Here is a 14,851-nt window from a genome sequence, read left to right on the forward strand (position 1 = left end):
GCTCTGGGGGGGGGGGGCTTGCTTCCTGCTCTCCCTCAACCAAGAGGCACTCCATTAAAGGGTGATCTGAGAAGAATCCTCGTGTGGTGGTCGTTCTTCCTCGCTGCAAGCCCCATGCGGCCCTAACTACTCCTGTAGGGTTCCATGCAGTGGCACTGGTCCTGTCCACCTTCAGTAAGGGGGTGCAGAGCAACCTGTCATCCCCTCTTGCTTCTGTGGCCTGGGGCCTCTTACTTCTAGATGGCAGTCCTGCCAGGATAGGTAGTCAGAAGTGGACAGTGACCCATCACCTCTGGGCTCTGACAGCAGGGCCCTGTCTGCTCTCTTTGCCAGAGCACAGCACAGACACTATAGGGGCTCAGATCTTTAGAAAATGGCTGAGCTTGAGGCTCATGTATTCCTTGATCCAGATCTAACTCCAAGGAAAATAGGACAGTGAAACCCATTTCTTCTCTTAATCCCACATCTCACCAGAAAACCTACTGTGCCCCATAAGGTGTCGTGGCAGGCAATATCTATACAACACTCCCAGTCAGTGATGACCCGCGATGCAGTCCAGAAAAGCACCTAACATGGTTTAGGGTTAAGGAAGGGCAGGCCACCAGAGGACAGAGGTTGGTGTCTCAGGGGCCCAGGAGGAAGCAGGTGCCCTGCTAAGTCCAGCTGAAGAAAAGGTAGGTGGGCCTGAGGCAGCATAGAAAGATAGGAAAATGGGGGCATGGGAAGGGAAAGGAGCTCCTCATGCTGGAGCCTGAGTGAGGTCACTTGACAGCTGCTTACTTTGGTGACCATGACCATGGAGCCTGGGCCCACTCAAGCCTCAGTCCATAAACACAAACTGAACCCAGGGCTTCAAATGCTCCCACCCTTTGACCTTGTAAAGCCATCTACGAACTTGTGGGAAAGCCATTCAGGAGGTACAGGAAGATTTAGGGACAATCAGCATTGGTTGTTTCTGTGGCTTAAAAATGGGAAGATATTGGCTCAGCAATGAGGAAACGGAAACAGCTGGGTGAGTTACCACAGCCCACGATGAATTTTAAAGCATGCTTTTTTTTTGGGGGGGGGTGTCAAGTTCTGTAAACCAGGTTGTTTTTAAACTGTGGCAATCCCCCTGCCTCAGCCTCCTGAATGCTGGGATGACAGAAATGAACCACCACATCTGTTTGACTCCTGAGTTTTGAGTCAGAGCTCACTTAGCCAAGGTTGGCCTGGATCCTCCTATCTCCACTCCCAAAAGTGGGGATCACAGGCATGTGCTATCATGTTGGGCCTTTCAGCCATGCTTTTTTAAAAATGGGAAGAGAGGTTGCCCTCATGGGACATGCTTTCAATTCAAGAAATCATGAGAAAGAGGCAGGTAGATTTCTTTGACTTTGAGGCCAACACGATCTACAACCAGGGCTGCATAATAAGAGCCTGCCTCAAGGTGTAAAAACATTCAAAATGGAAGACGCCACGAGAAGGAGCAGTTCTGAACTTTTCCTGCCACAGACTGGCAGTGTCATCTGCATCTCTGTGTGGCTGGCTGCTATCCAGAGATGCTGGGAGGAAACAACACCCGCCTCACAATAACCTGGTACCCAGGTATATACAGAGAACTTGGACAGACAGTGTTGTGTCTTCTGACAACATAACTTATAAATGGGCAAAGATGTGAAAAGCACAAATTTCTCCACTGAAGATGGTCAAGCATCTTAAAAAAGCACACACAAAGCTCATGAACCATCAAAAAACACAAATCAAGAGCACAGTGAAGCCCGGAGCCATGGCATACACTTGTAATCCCAGTATAGGAGGCAGAGGAAGATGGATTCACTTAATGAGGTCAACCTTGGCTAAGAGACTTTTTTTGTTTGTTTGTTTGTTTGTTTGTTTGTTTTTCGAGACAGGGTTTCTCTGTAGCTCTGTAGACCAGGCTGGCCTTGAACTCAACAGAGATCCGCTGGTCTTTGCCTCTTGAGTGCTGGGATTAAAGCTGTGTGCCACCACTGACTGGTAGCTAAGAGACTCTTAACAGAACAGGACAGAACACAATGAGGTCCCATTTCTTGCCCCAGGGCAGAACCACAATCAGAAGGACAGACAGCTTCAAGAGTTATTGTCCTTCATACACTGCCAGAGAGGTCACTGGCGGGGCTGTGACAAGAAGACTGTGTAGCCATCCCTCAAGCAGTTCTAGGCTGTGTAGTTGCCCACAGGTCCACTCCTGGGGAGGTGAAAACTGGGTCTTTGGTGGAGCAGTGTCAGACCTCAGCTCTGGCTCTGGCTCTGGGGCTGTGTACACAGGGGAGGCAGTAGATTACAGAGGGACTTACAGGACAGGGTTGGGGGGGAAAGGGCTGGAGCTGGGCAGCTGCTGCCCTGAGTGATGCTGGAGGGCAGCGAGAGTTGAATCTCTGCCCTACAGGTGGACCAACCAAGGTGGAGTTCCCAGAACCTCCTCCCAGGGAAGGACTGGAACCACATACTGGCAAAGGGCCTTGAACACTACCTTGTTGCAGTGGGCCAGCACCCTCACCTCTAACACAGGGCAAATTAAGAACAGACGGCCTGTTTCTTGGCACCTCGGGTCTAAACTACATTCCTAGAAGCGTGGTGAGATGCCAGAGGAAGGCTGGGTAACCTGTCTACAGTCTTTTCTTGACCCATCCTGCTGTTCCTGGGGCCACTGAGATCAGCACCACTCACCACTTCCTTCCCCCAATGTCCTATCAAGTTCTGGCTAAAGCCACGCATGGTGCCATGTGGTGTGGACTTTGGAGGAATAGTAGTATCAGAGAAAATGTACTCTGGCCTTCTGTCTGACATAGTCTCAGGTAGGAGAGCACATAAGCAGATCTACAAAGAGCCCTGGGAGCTGTGTGCACAGGGCTACCAATCCAGATAGATGCAATGTGGGGCACTCTTATATGTTCAAGCCTTAAAAGCAAGCTGGTGGTACAGGGTCAGGTGAGTCCAGTGGCAGCCAGGAAGGGAGGCAGAGACAAGTCATCCTAGACCTTGAGTAGTGGATCAAAGTGTGATCTGAGATAAAGGGAGTAACAGGTGTTTTGTTTTTCTTTTTTTATTCAATAATTTTTTTTTTCGAGACAGGGTTTCTCTGTGGTTTTGGAGCCTGTCCTGGAACTAGCTCTTGTAGACCAGGCTGGTCTCGAACTCACAGAGATCCGCCTGCCTCTGCCTCCCGAGTGCTGGGATTAAAGGCGTGCGCCACCATCGCCCGGCTTTATTCAATAATTTACTTAATTTTATGTACAATGATGAGATTGTATCAGATTCCCTGGAACTGAGTTACAGGCAGTTGTGAGCTGTCACGTGGGTGCTAGGAGTCCTTGAACCCAGGTCCTCTGAAAAGGCAACCAGTGCTTTTACTGCTGAGCCATCTCACCAGCCCCCAGGCTGCTTTTCAAGACCTCTGGAGTGCATGATGGGAGCATAACTTGCTTCTACTCTGCAAGCAGGATGGTAGGGGCCAGAAGACTGACAAACAAAGGCATGAACAAAGTCCACCTCCAGGCGCACACATTGAGTGCCAGTGCTTGGGAGCCTAAGACAAGAGGATCTTGAGTTCCAGGCCAACCTGGGTCACACAGTTAGACTGTCTCAAAAGGAACAGAAGGAGAGATGGCTCAGTGGTTAAGAGCATTGCCTGCTCTTCCAAAGGTTCTGATTCTATTCCCAGCAACCACATGGTGGCTCACAACCATCTATAATGAGGTCTGGTGCCCTCTTCTGGCCTGCAGACATACACACAGACAGAATATAGTATACATAATAAATAAATAAATATTAAAAAAAAAAAGGAACAGAAGGGCCAAGTATGGTTTACCAGGCTGTAATTCTGTCACTTGAGGGACAAAGACAAGAAGAACGGGAGTTCAAAGCCATCCTCAGTTACTTATTAAAGTTTGAGGCCACCCAGGACTACAGAACTCTACCTTTAAAACAAATTGATACTCAGAAGGACACCTACAATTCTGGCACAGTTCAGACAGGAAGACTGCTAAAGTTCAAGGTCAGCTGGGAGGTGGTGATACACACCTTTAATGCCAGCACTTGGGAGGCAGAGACAGGCAGGCAGATCCCCCCGTGATGTGAGTTGAGTTCGAGGTCAGTCTGGTATACAAAGTGAGTTTCAGGATATCCAGGGCTACACAGAGAAATACTGTCCCAAAAAAACCAAAATAAATAGATAGCTAGATAGACAGACAGACAGACAGACAGACAGACAAAAGTTCGAGGCCAGACTGGGATACAGTGAGACCCGGTCTAGAAAACACTAAATAAACACATGTATAAATGGGGGAAGAGTGGACAAGCAGGGAATGAGGGCTTGATCACAACCCCCTCCAGCCCCATTCTGAGCTTATGTGCTCCAAGGTACCAACAGATACACTGTCCCAAAGCCTTTGGTTTTCCCAGGCTCAAGACTATGGCTCCTTCCAAAAGCCAGAAGAACAGGTACGAGTCCCCTGGTAGCTTCTGGCTGAGTGGGGGAAAATGGACCCAAACAAAAAACAATGTGAGGAGGTATCATAGCTACCAGGGGAGAGCAGGGTTCTGTCTGGAGTGGTACCTGCCATCTGGGCCAGCTGGGGAGGATGAGCAGGAAGACCATAAGGGGCATCTCAGTCTGGGACTGGAGACTGAGCATCTATGTGGGCTTCATCCTGTAACTCTGGAGACTTTGCCCTGGACAGGGCAAAGTGTCAGAGTTCTCCCAAAGAGCCAGCCCCTCCCCTGAGGCCTATGTGGCCCTGGCACTCCAGTTGAGTCTCTACCCCCTTCTTGCCTACTGTGAAAATGATCTATGTCAGTAACACAGAGCCAAAACCTGGTAGGGGATGAGTAAAAGGGAGCCTTGAGTGTCCCCCCTTGCTCCCCAATCACCACCATCACCACCCCTCCAAGGAAAAGCTGGCCAGTGCTTTGGAGGCTTGCCTGCATCTTCTGGCAACTCCACTTCCCTAGCTCCTCCCTTCTCCTCTCTAGGGAACCAGCCCCAATGGTCCTCTGCACAGCACAGGGAAGGGGAAGGCGGCCCAGACAGGAGCCCTATGACTGCACTGCTGGCAGCTGCAGCCTCTGAGACTGAAAGGAAGAAAGGAGGAGTGGGTGTGAGATGGCCACAGGTCTGAGCCCTCGGGTCTCAAGTTGAAGCGTGCAGGTGGGCCTACCCATCCACCCAAACCAAGTTGGGAGGCCGTGGCCTTGCTTGAATCACCAGCCTGCAAGCTCTTGCTGGGAAGTGAGAGGATGCTGGGCCAGTCACATGAGCACAGCTAGCAGTGGCAGAGACACTTCCCAACTGCCACCCCCAGCTTCAGGCAACAGCTCCTGCAGCTGCCCAGAGAAAAGGAAAGGAGGTGAGGACAACGTGTGAGGCTGACTGTGCACCACCATCACCGCCCAGCCCTGCCCATTATGGAGGCCAGGAACTATGCAGGGCTAGAAGCTCGGAGGAAACTGGCGTTCAAGGAGCTTTCCCAATGTGGGGACACAGCCAGGTCCTGTACATCTCTCTAAGGACTCTGGCACCCAGCCTCGAGCTCCTTCCTGGAATCAGGGGCTCTGCACACCCACACCCACTGCCTATGCTGACGTAGCCCTCAGAGGACAGACCTGAACCTACAGTAGCATCTAAAGGCACCTCACAGAGGGCACCCACAGGATAGGCAGACTGTGCCCAGCTGCATACTTCCCCTTCCCAAAGTCAAAACAACTTGACAGAAAACTCCAAGACTCGCTTTTATTCCCAGCACTTGGAAGGCAGAGGCAGGCAGATCTCCGTGAATTCGAGGCCAGCCTGGTCTACAAAGTGAGTTCGAGGCCAGCCAGGACTGTTACACAGAGAAATCCTGTCTTGAAAAAAAACAACAAAAACAAAACAAAAACCCCCAAGACTATCTGCCAACCAGGGAAACAAAAGCACAAGAGTATCTGTCCAAGGTCATGTAGCCTAGGAGTGGAGGAGCTGATGTCACCCTCAAGCAGACTGCACCAGCTTTCCTTACAGCAAGAGAAGGCAGCAAAGACTATCACTTCACTTTCAGCACCAGAGCCACAGTAGTCCCTACCGCAGGCTTGCTTGTTTTAGTACAGATCAGCATCATCCTCAGCCCACAAACAAATCAGCTCCTGAGGGAAGAAGTGCACATGCCATGACCACAACAGACTGATGGCCATTGGGTCCCATGCTACTTCTGCTGCTACAGACACTCATAAGATGCAAAAGGAGGGGCTGGAGAGATGGCTCAGCGGTTAAGAGCACTGGCTGCTCTTCTAGAGGTCCTGAGTTTGGTCCCCAGCAACCACATGGTGACTCACAACCATCTACTTTCTTCTGGCCTGCAGGCATACATGTAGACAGATCACTGTATACATAATAAATAAACATTAAAAAAATATGCAAAAGGAGGCTCCCTCAAGCTCCATATTTTCTTACCAGAGACCCTTGAGCCAGAACTTTTCTGGCTAAGTGGTAGTGCCCCACGCCTTTAACTCCAACACTTGTACTGAAAGGCAGAGGAAGGCGATCTCTGTGAGTTTGAGGCCATCCTGGTCTACAAAACAAGTTCCAGAATAGCCAGAGTTGTTGCATGGAGAAACCCTGTCTTGAGAAACAAAAAAGGAAAAAAAGAATTTCTGGATTTAACGAGTGACAAGATATCACTATTGCGCAGGACGCTAAGATACCTGAGGAGACTGTGGAGTTACCTGAAGAGGTCAGAGGGTGGTATATCCTAAAGCAAAAGAGCCCCCAGACTTCAGTGGGCTGTACTGGAGGTTAAAAATGAAGGAACGGATGAGATGGGAAAGTCACAGGGATCTTGGATGTGGCACAGGTATAACAAATCACCAGCAATGGCTCAGATCAGAGTCAATTATTGTTGCCTGAGGAGGCAACCTGGAAAAGGAGTACATTCCTAGCATTCAAGAGGCCCTGGGTTCAATAAGAAACACAAAATCCCAGGCGTGGTGGCTCCTGCACACAGCGCTGAAGAATGAAGCAGAAGGTTCACAGTGAGCCTCGGCTTGGCCTGGGCTACAATGTGAGAGCATGCCTCAAACACAGAGGGCAGGTACAGCACTGCACCCCCTTAGCCCAGCACTGAAAAGACAGAGGCAGGTGATCTATGAATTTTGATGCCTGCCTGATATACATAGAGTTGCAGGCCAGCCAGTCAAAACTCTTAAAAACTAATCTGGCTGGATGTGGTGGCACACACCTTTAATCCCAGCTCTTGGGAGACAGAGGCAAGTGTGAGTTTGAGGCCAGCTTGGCCTACAAAGCGAGTTCCAGGACAGCAGGCCTACACAGAAAAACCCTGTCTCAAACAAAACAAAAACAATAATAATTTGCATATATAAACACACACACATACCCCCAAACACTCCAACCCCTGCAGCCCCCATCTCCTGTATATATACTAGGGTGTTTTGCAGCCTTGCTCAGCCTCACCTGTGGCATCCCAGTTTTCCTGCCCTTGTGCATGTCTGGCTGGCTGTGTCATTAGTCCCCACACACCTGCAGCTGTTCCATACCAAGCTGACTCTGAGGACTTCTTAGCAGATGTCCCAGTTCTGTCCCATCCCCCTCTCCAGGCCTCAGCACCTAGCCTAAGCATCTACTGGTCACTCTGTGATTTCCCTTCATCTTTTCCTTAGCACTTGAATGGACCAAGCAGGGGTGACTGCCACTGAGTCACTTATGCAACAAGAATATGCATCACCACTATAAAAGTGTGTCCTAAGGGCCAAGGGTAGGGACAAGTCACTACCAGAGGCAGAGCAGTAGCCCAACCCTCTAGGGACTTTGAAGTCACCCAGGAGCCAGTTTCCCTTTGAGTGCCAAAAGTCAAGGCCCTTTACTGTTTCTTATTCTGGCTACAGCCCTGCAAGGCCACGACTGTCACCTCTGTTTAGATGAAGTGACACTGACTGCTGGCCTAAATGCACTTGCCTTTGGTCCTGCAGACAGTACAAGGGTCACAAATATAGGCTCTAGTAGCTGATCCCGTGGGTCTGTGTCCCAGACCAACCCCTTCTTGGAACTGTGTGACAAAGATGGGTAAGTCACTCCACTTCTCAGTGCTCTTAGTCCTCATGGCCACAGGCCTATCCACGGGGGTAGCTGTGTGACTTAAGCAGAGTTAGCACAAGGTGGGCACCCGGTCATGGAGAGCAGGGACCTGTGAGCACTGAAGTCACCCAGAAAGCAGACACTGCAGCCCTAGCCCCATGCTCTACTGCAGAAGGTTGCTGCCATCACCTGTGTTAGACATGTCAGCGCTCACCTTGCTGTGCACTTGCAGGCCAACCAAGGTCACCCTGCTAGCCTGCAGTCTGCTAAGAAAGGCATGAGCACAGGAGAGCCAAACCAGAGGTCAGAACAGCCTGGAAAGAAGGTCTGTTGTACAAAACCAAGCCCCTGAAGCATGCAGCAGGTCCAGCCCAGGCCTATGGCTTCCAGATCTTAATCCTTTTGGAGCAATGCCCTGGAGGCACTATCTGTTCAGGGACTGTGCCGAATGCCAGCTCTGAGTGCTTCAGTGGGGTTCAGGAGTATTGCCAATACCTGCCTGGCACCTTGGAGGAAGAGCTCTGTCCTGGCACAAACTGGATGAACTGCTCCAGAGCTTCCTCCAAGTGCCACCACAGGGTATCAGATCTAAAACCCTCATGACCTCCCACATGTGTACTTAGAACCAGGCTGCAATCAGCAACGATGGGCTTCATCTTTGAAGTGAGGTGGCACAGGAATATGAATCAAGAACTGATAATCCCAGGAGGCAGGAGCAGGCGGATCTCTGTGAGCTCCAGGCTAGCCTGGGTTGTTACACAGACCAAGTCTGTCTTGGAAAACAAAACAAAACAAATAAAAAAAGAACTGAAGGTCTGAGAAGCTGGGCGCACCTGGGCCCACAGGTCAGAGAGTGGCATCACGAAGCATGTGATGGGAGCAGCGACTGGCCCAAAGTCCTCAGCAGGCTTGTGCACAGGCCAGCAACGTTCCTGCTGTCCCCCACACTCTCGATTGAACTTACTCAGAGACTGGGTAATTTGCCCACAGACAAGGCTGGACCTGGAGGCCAAGACCTACCCCAAAGAAGGGGCATCGATCTTGAGGAGTGAGCCTGAAGGACAGTGCGGGGTAGGGGCTGGCAAGCAGTGGAGGAAGAGAAGAGTATCAGGGCTGAAAGGCACACTGTGGGCAGAGCAAGGATGGAGCAAGAGTAGTAGCGTAGATTGTGGCCCTTGCTGTGGCCCTGGGTCCCACAGCAGTACTCTACACACAGAGATCCAGCCCATGGCCCAATGGCCCTCCCTGCCCTACTCCCCATGTGCTGTTGTCACAAGGCTTCTACCTGCCAAACCAGTTCTAGGAGTAAAGGGCAGAGTGAACAAACAGTATGGCTGTTCTCAGCACAGCCACGGCCCTCACCAGCCTCTCCCCTAAAGCCCAGGTGGCTAGGGATGGTCACATGGAACTTCACTAGAAATCTCCTAGTGGGCAGCACCAGGACTGAGTGAAGGTTGGCCGGATGCCACTGTCAGAACTGCAGGGTGGGGAACGGCATCATGTGCTTAGATCACAAGTCCCTCTCACAAGCCTGCAAAGCCCAGAATCCAGCAGTGGCTGCAGAGGCCTTGCTTGTAATTTGGTCTAGAAAGGCTACTCATTCCTGGGAAGAGCTAGGACCCAAGGGTTGCCTCTCTTCAGAGGAGACTTGCCTAGCTCCCTCCCTCTCCCAGTACCCACATGCCAACATGCCTCTTCTGCTCACGACTTCCACCACCTTCCTATTCCCCAAGTCTCACTTCCCACCCCCACATCTGGCTCCAGCTCCCAAGTCATGGTCATCCCATCCTCCCAGACATCCCAGCCAACTACAGGGCAAAGCCCACTGGCCCTGCTTTAGAGAGGAAGTCATAGAGCAGGCACAGCACACACACACACAAACACACACACACACTCTGCCAGGGTCCCACAAACCTCCCCTCAGGCTGGTCACACTGCTACTAGGCTCCAGGTGGGGCTAAGGAAAGCGGGACTAAAAGGCCAGAATCAGTTCCCATTCCTTTTGGGAACACCAAGGAGAAAACAGATAATAGATCACCAATGGCCCTGGTTTGACAAGGAAACAGTTGGGTCCTTAGATCACCTCACATCAAGGGGCCCCCAACCCCAGGTCCCTGCAATGGTTGAGGGGCTCTGGACCTCAGACAGGCACCTAGAGCCCCAGGCACCCTATCCTACTCCAGCTAACACACACACACACACCCCACTCCCACCCCTCGAATTAGGCTAAATGGGAGCTGGTGCTGGCAGACTCCTTCAGAGCTGCTCCCCTGCCCCGGGCTCCCTTTACTTCCCAACACCCCTAGGCCCAGTCAGTTCTTCCATATGTCTCCCTATGAAGAGTGGATTTGAGACAACTCAGTCCCTCAATTCAGACATCCCAATGACTGTCACTCGGGAGCTGTCTGAGGTCATAAATTTTATACCCCCATGCTATACAGGGCTCAGAGACTAACTGTAACTCACTATCTGCTGCCCTGATCCAGGTCAGACCACTCCCTCAGACATCCCTATCTCTCAACTGGGCTCTCACTAACCTTCTGAGCCAATTGAGCTTCCCATTCCCCATACTTCCCAGGCAATGGACAACTCTGCTGCACCCCTGGGCACCTGGTGGCTGATGGCTCTGTCCAAACTGGCCACCTTCACATTCTTGCCCCTATGGACACCAAGTTTTCAAGCTTATTCCCAGTCAGCAGTCAAGGCTGTCTCTCTACCCTCTCCTCCAAAAGTGAGAACTGAGTAGTTCCTGCTGTCACTCTGAAAGGCTGGGGGAATGGCAGCCTCCTGGCCTGGGAGTCATCATCACCCGTACCTGTCACCCTTACAAGTAGCAATCCAATTAGCTGCTTTAAGGGACAGGTATTTACAAGAGCTATTTAATAGTTACAACTAAAAAATTAGCACCTCCATCCGGAAACAAACAGAGGAAGGAGGGGAAAACAGCAGGGCATGGTGGGTCGTGGCTGTCATCCTAGAACTTGGGGACAGAGACTGATGCAGGTGGACTGCCATGCATTTAAGGCCAGCCTGGACTATCAAATTCTATCCCCATCTCAAAAACAAAACAAGCAAACAAACAAAAAAAAAACCATAGAGAGGCTACAAGTGTGGCTCTATGGTAGAGTGTTTGCCTGGCACTAAGAAAGCCCTAGGCTCCACCCCTAGCCCTGCATAAAATAAGTGTTAGCACATACCTGTAATCCCATCATTCAGGATATAGAGGCAAGGGGGGGGGGCGTCAGAAGTTGAAAGTGACCCTGTGCTATAAGACAGTCTCAAAACAATTAAATTTAATTCAAAAAGTAATGAAAGGCTTTGCCTTTTCAGGAAAACTGTGGGTCAGAAACTTTGCCCAGAAGTATGCCCAACTCTCTAAGTGCCCTCACCTCCAAGGCCACCATCTGAACGAACCCTCATCCTGGAAGACCTAGACACAGTCCATTTTGGCCCCATTAAATGAGCAACCTCTCTCCAGGCCCCAAGACTGCCTTGGCAATTATCACAGATTTAGGAGGGCTCAACCTCACCAGGCACTTGTTCACATGTAACTTCACTTAGTCCCCAGTAAACTCCTGCCACTCACGGGAGCTAAGTAAACTCTCTGCAGTTGCAGAGAGTAAATGGGAAGACAGAATTCAATCCAGCTGTCTTTCCTTCCTTTCTTTTTTCCTTTTGCTTTCTTATAGTGAAACAGGGTTTCACCATGCAGCCCAAACCCTCCTAAAAGGCACCACCTTCCAGCCTCAGCCTTCTCTGGGTTCACAGCTGCGGACAGCCACACCAGGTTTCCTACCCACTTCTGAATGGCCACACTGCTCCACCTCTCCCCTTCCTGCTCTGATCTCTCCACATTCCAGGCTGCTGCCAGGGCCCAGCTGAGTCTCCGGGTCCTGCGCACTGGTTCCATAAGTTCAGAACCCAAAACAGACCACCCGGCCCCTGGCTGGGCCCCCAGGCCGAGGCTAAATTAACTGTGGTCTCTTTGATAATTACTAGCCAAACTGGCATTTATGGCGGGCTCCCAGTGTACCATTTCCTGCAATCCAGTTCCCCACCCTAACACACATCAAAGCCACCAGCTGCCCATTCTGCTGCCCACAGCCTGGCAGTAGTATCTGTCTGTTCCCGGACACGCAGGTTGGTTTCTAAAGAACACGACCAGTGGGTGCCCTCGGTTCACTGGCTCCACCACAGCAAAACAGAATTCTTCAGCACAGAAATGGGGTTCACCTGTGTCCATCTCCCCAGCAACCTTTCACCTGCCCTGGCCACTGAAGCTAATGCACTCCTTCAAGTGCCCTTTTGGTTCCACCACCCCCACTAACCATTTCCAAGAGACCCAGACCTACAGATCTTCCTAGCTCCCAAAAAACAAGCCACCTGGCTTTCACCTCTGTTGACCAGATAAGCCCGAGTAGGTAAAATCTCTAAATCCTTCCCCAGAAATACCCTGCCAAAAACCGGGCTCCACGTTCTGCTACTGGACTTTCCTGTGGAATTCATCTCCACCCGCAAACTGGACACCACGTCTTATGCTTTCCTGGCTACTGCCTCTGAGCCTCTTTTCCCAGTCCGAGGGTTTACTTCCCTACGCAGTCCAGTGCCAGGACAGCAATGGCCAAAGCCACCCTTTGCCTCGCTTGAGGTTTGCAGACCAGCAGCTCCACTCTCGCCACCCCGCGGCCCCAGACACTTACCTTTTCCCCAATTCTGTGGACCGGCTCTCTCCATCTATCACTGGACGTACTCTGAACTCAAAGGCTGGCTGCCAGCCTCCCAAAGTCCCAGACGGTCAGGGTTTGAGAACCCAGTCTCGTGCATCTTCCCAACTCTCCCTCCAAGCCCTCCCAGCTCTAAACTAGACACCGCTGTCTCCGTGCGCCACCTCCGTGCCGGTCAGCGCTGTCGCGGTCCCACCCGCCCCTCGGTTCGTCCTCGCAAGCGACCCTCGCCGTAGCTACCGTGTCTCCAGGGGTCTTTGGGCTCCACAGCTCCGGACACGATGTCCTCGTCCGACGGAAACGTGACGCGCTTGGCTGCAGCCTTGAGGCGCCCATCGGCCGGGGGCGAGGCCGCGCTAGGAGACCCGGCTTCGGCTGAGGCCTCCTCGGCGTCGGCGTCCGCGTCCGCACCCGGCCCGGGCGGAGCCTCCTGCGGCGGGATCTCCATCGCCGCCGCCTCCTCCTCACGGGGGCCCCGGGGACATGCCCCGGGCCCCAGACTCGTCTCTCCGAGTCCGCCCGCCGTTCCGGGGCATGGGCTTAGCCGCTGCCTCAGGCGCCGCCTCCGTCCGCTCCTGTCGTAGTTGTCGTTGTCGCCGCCGCCGCCGGGAGCCCCAACGCGCCTCTGCCTAGCTCAGCGGGTACCTGCTCGTCCGCAGCCACACTTTCGTTACGGTCCGAGGCGCCCGCTGCGTACCGAGAAAAGCACAACACAGATTCAAGCTTTTGTTCTGAAAGGATCGTTAAGAGAGAAACACGACGATAGAAACAAAGAGTAGTAGGATCCACGGTAAACAGAAACGTGAGCGACGAATCTGCAGAGGAAGAACTGCAGAACGCCAGGGGCGGGGCCAGGTGGACGCCGTCTCCCGGACAGCGCGCATGCGCGAGCCTCAGACCACCACCACCACCACCACCACCACCACCCCCCCCCCCTTTCAACCTAGCTGTCAACACTCAGGCTCCCGCACATTCGTCAGGAGCCCAAGTAATTCGGGAATGAATTCGACAGAAATCGTTTCACCGGGGCCTGCAAAAGGGCTGTCAGCTGTTAATACCATCTGAGTTCGATACCCAAAACACACGTAAATGTGGAAGAAAAAAACCGCCTCCACAAAATTGTTCTCTGATCTTCACACGCACGACCGTAAGAAATAAAAATTGAAACATTGATTTTAAAAAACCCAACTACCTTCTGGGCATGGTAGCGGCACGCTTGTAATTCTGGCTTTGGAGAGGCTGAAGCAGGAGGTTGAGAGCTCGGGGCCAGATCAGCAGGCGCTCGAGAGTGAGTCCCTGGTGGGGCTGCCAAGGCTGGGAGCTGGGTAAAGGGCTGGGGGCATTGAAAGGCCATGCAAGCTGCGTACTATAAGATGAGCACGCACAAGTGACAGAAGCTGACGGACAAGATCTCTGTCCCCTTGCTTTCCATTTGCAGACTTTAATTTCACTGTCTCGTCAGACTCGTATCACTATCACATGTAAATTACAATATGAGAACACCCGTCTGTGGGGGTATTCATGAATCTGATTAAAACACAACAAAATTGGAAGACATTCCGAAGAGGTAAAGTCAACAGACCCAAACCTGAGCAAGCCGAAGCCACGCCTCCAAGGAATGATACCATAGCTCAGGATTCGTCTCAGTACTTTCGCTCCGCCTTCCCAGCCCATGACAAACAAGGCCCGGGCTAGTGAGACTGAAACCAAAGAAGGGGATTCAGGGAGGGGCGAGCACGGCGTTGCCAAGACTACTAGAGAGCTAGGCAGACACTAACTGGAAGCGTCGCTGTGAACCGAGGGGTGGCAGCTAAGGCTTTCCTGTTCAGTTGTGGGTGCCTGCACTTTGGAGACTGAGAAGTACCAAAAGCCCCAACAATTAATGTATTCTTCATTTACTTGAACTTAAACTAAAAGGCATGAAATGGGTTTTGTTTGTTACCAGCTTCTCTCCTAACCCAGGTTATCCTCAGACTCGCTACGCAGGAAAGACTGTCCTTAACTCCTGCTCCTCTTACTTTTACACCCCTCCCCATCCCAA

At 51.9% G+C, this 14,851-nt stretch overlaps 1 protein-coding gene across 2 annotated transcripts in view; it reads right to left on the reverse strand.

Annotated features, from left to right (window-relative positions):
• Ppp1r37 (protein phosphatase 1 regulatory subunit 37) overlaps positions 1 to 14,019 on the reverse strand; it is a 37,100-nt gene extending 23,081 nt beyond the window's left edge. The window contains exons 1-2 of one of the 2 annotated variants that reach the window (XM_026777588.1): positions 14,003 to 14,019; positions 13,051 to 13,499 (exon numbers count right to left, since the gene is read on the reverse strand). In XM_026777588.1, the coding sequence (XP_026633389.1) occupies positions 13,051 to 13,258 (208 nt within the window). In that variant the 5' untranslated portion in view covers positions 13,259 to 13,499; positions 14,003 to 14,019. Of the gene's footprint in view, positions 1 to 13,050; positions 13,638 to 14,002 lie in introns of those variants that run through there. The other variant, XM_005370297.2, reaches the window with a different exon arrangement.
• Positions 14,020 to 14,851: the final 832 nt, after the last annotated feature.

The sequence above is a fragment of the Microtus ochrogaster genome, unplaced genomic scaffold (genome assembly GCF_000317375.1).
Source record: "Microtus ochrogaster isolate Prairie Vole_2 unplaced genomic scaffold, MicOch1.0 UNK74, whole genome shotgun sequence".
NCBI classification, from domain to species: Eukaryota; Metazoa; Chordata; class Mammalia; order Rodentia; family Cricetidae; genus Microtus; species Microtus ochrogaster.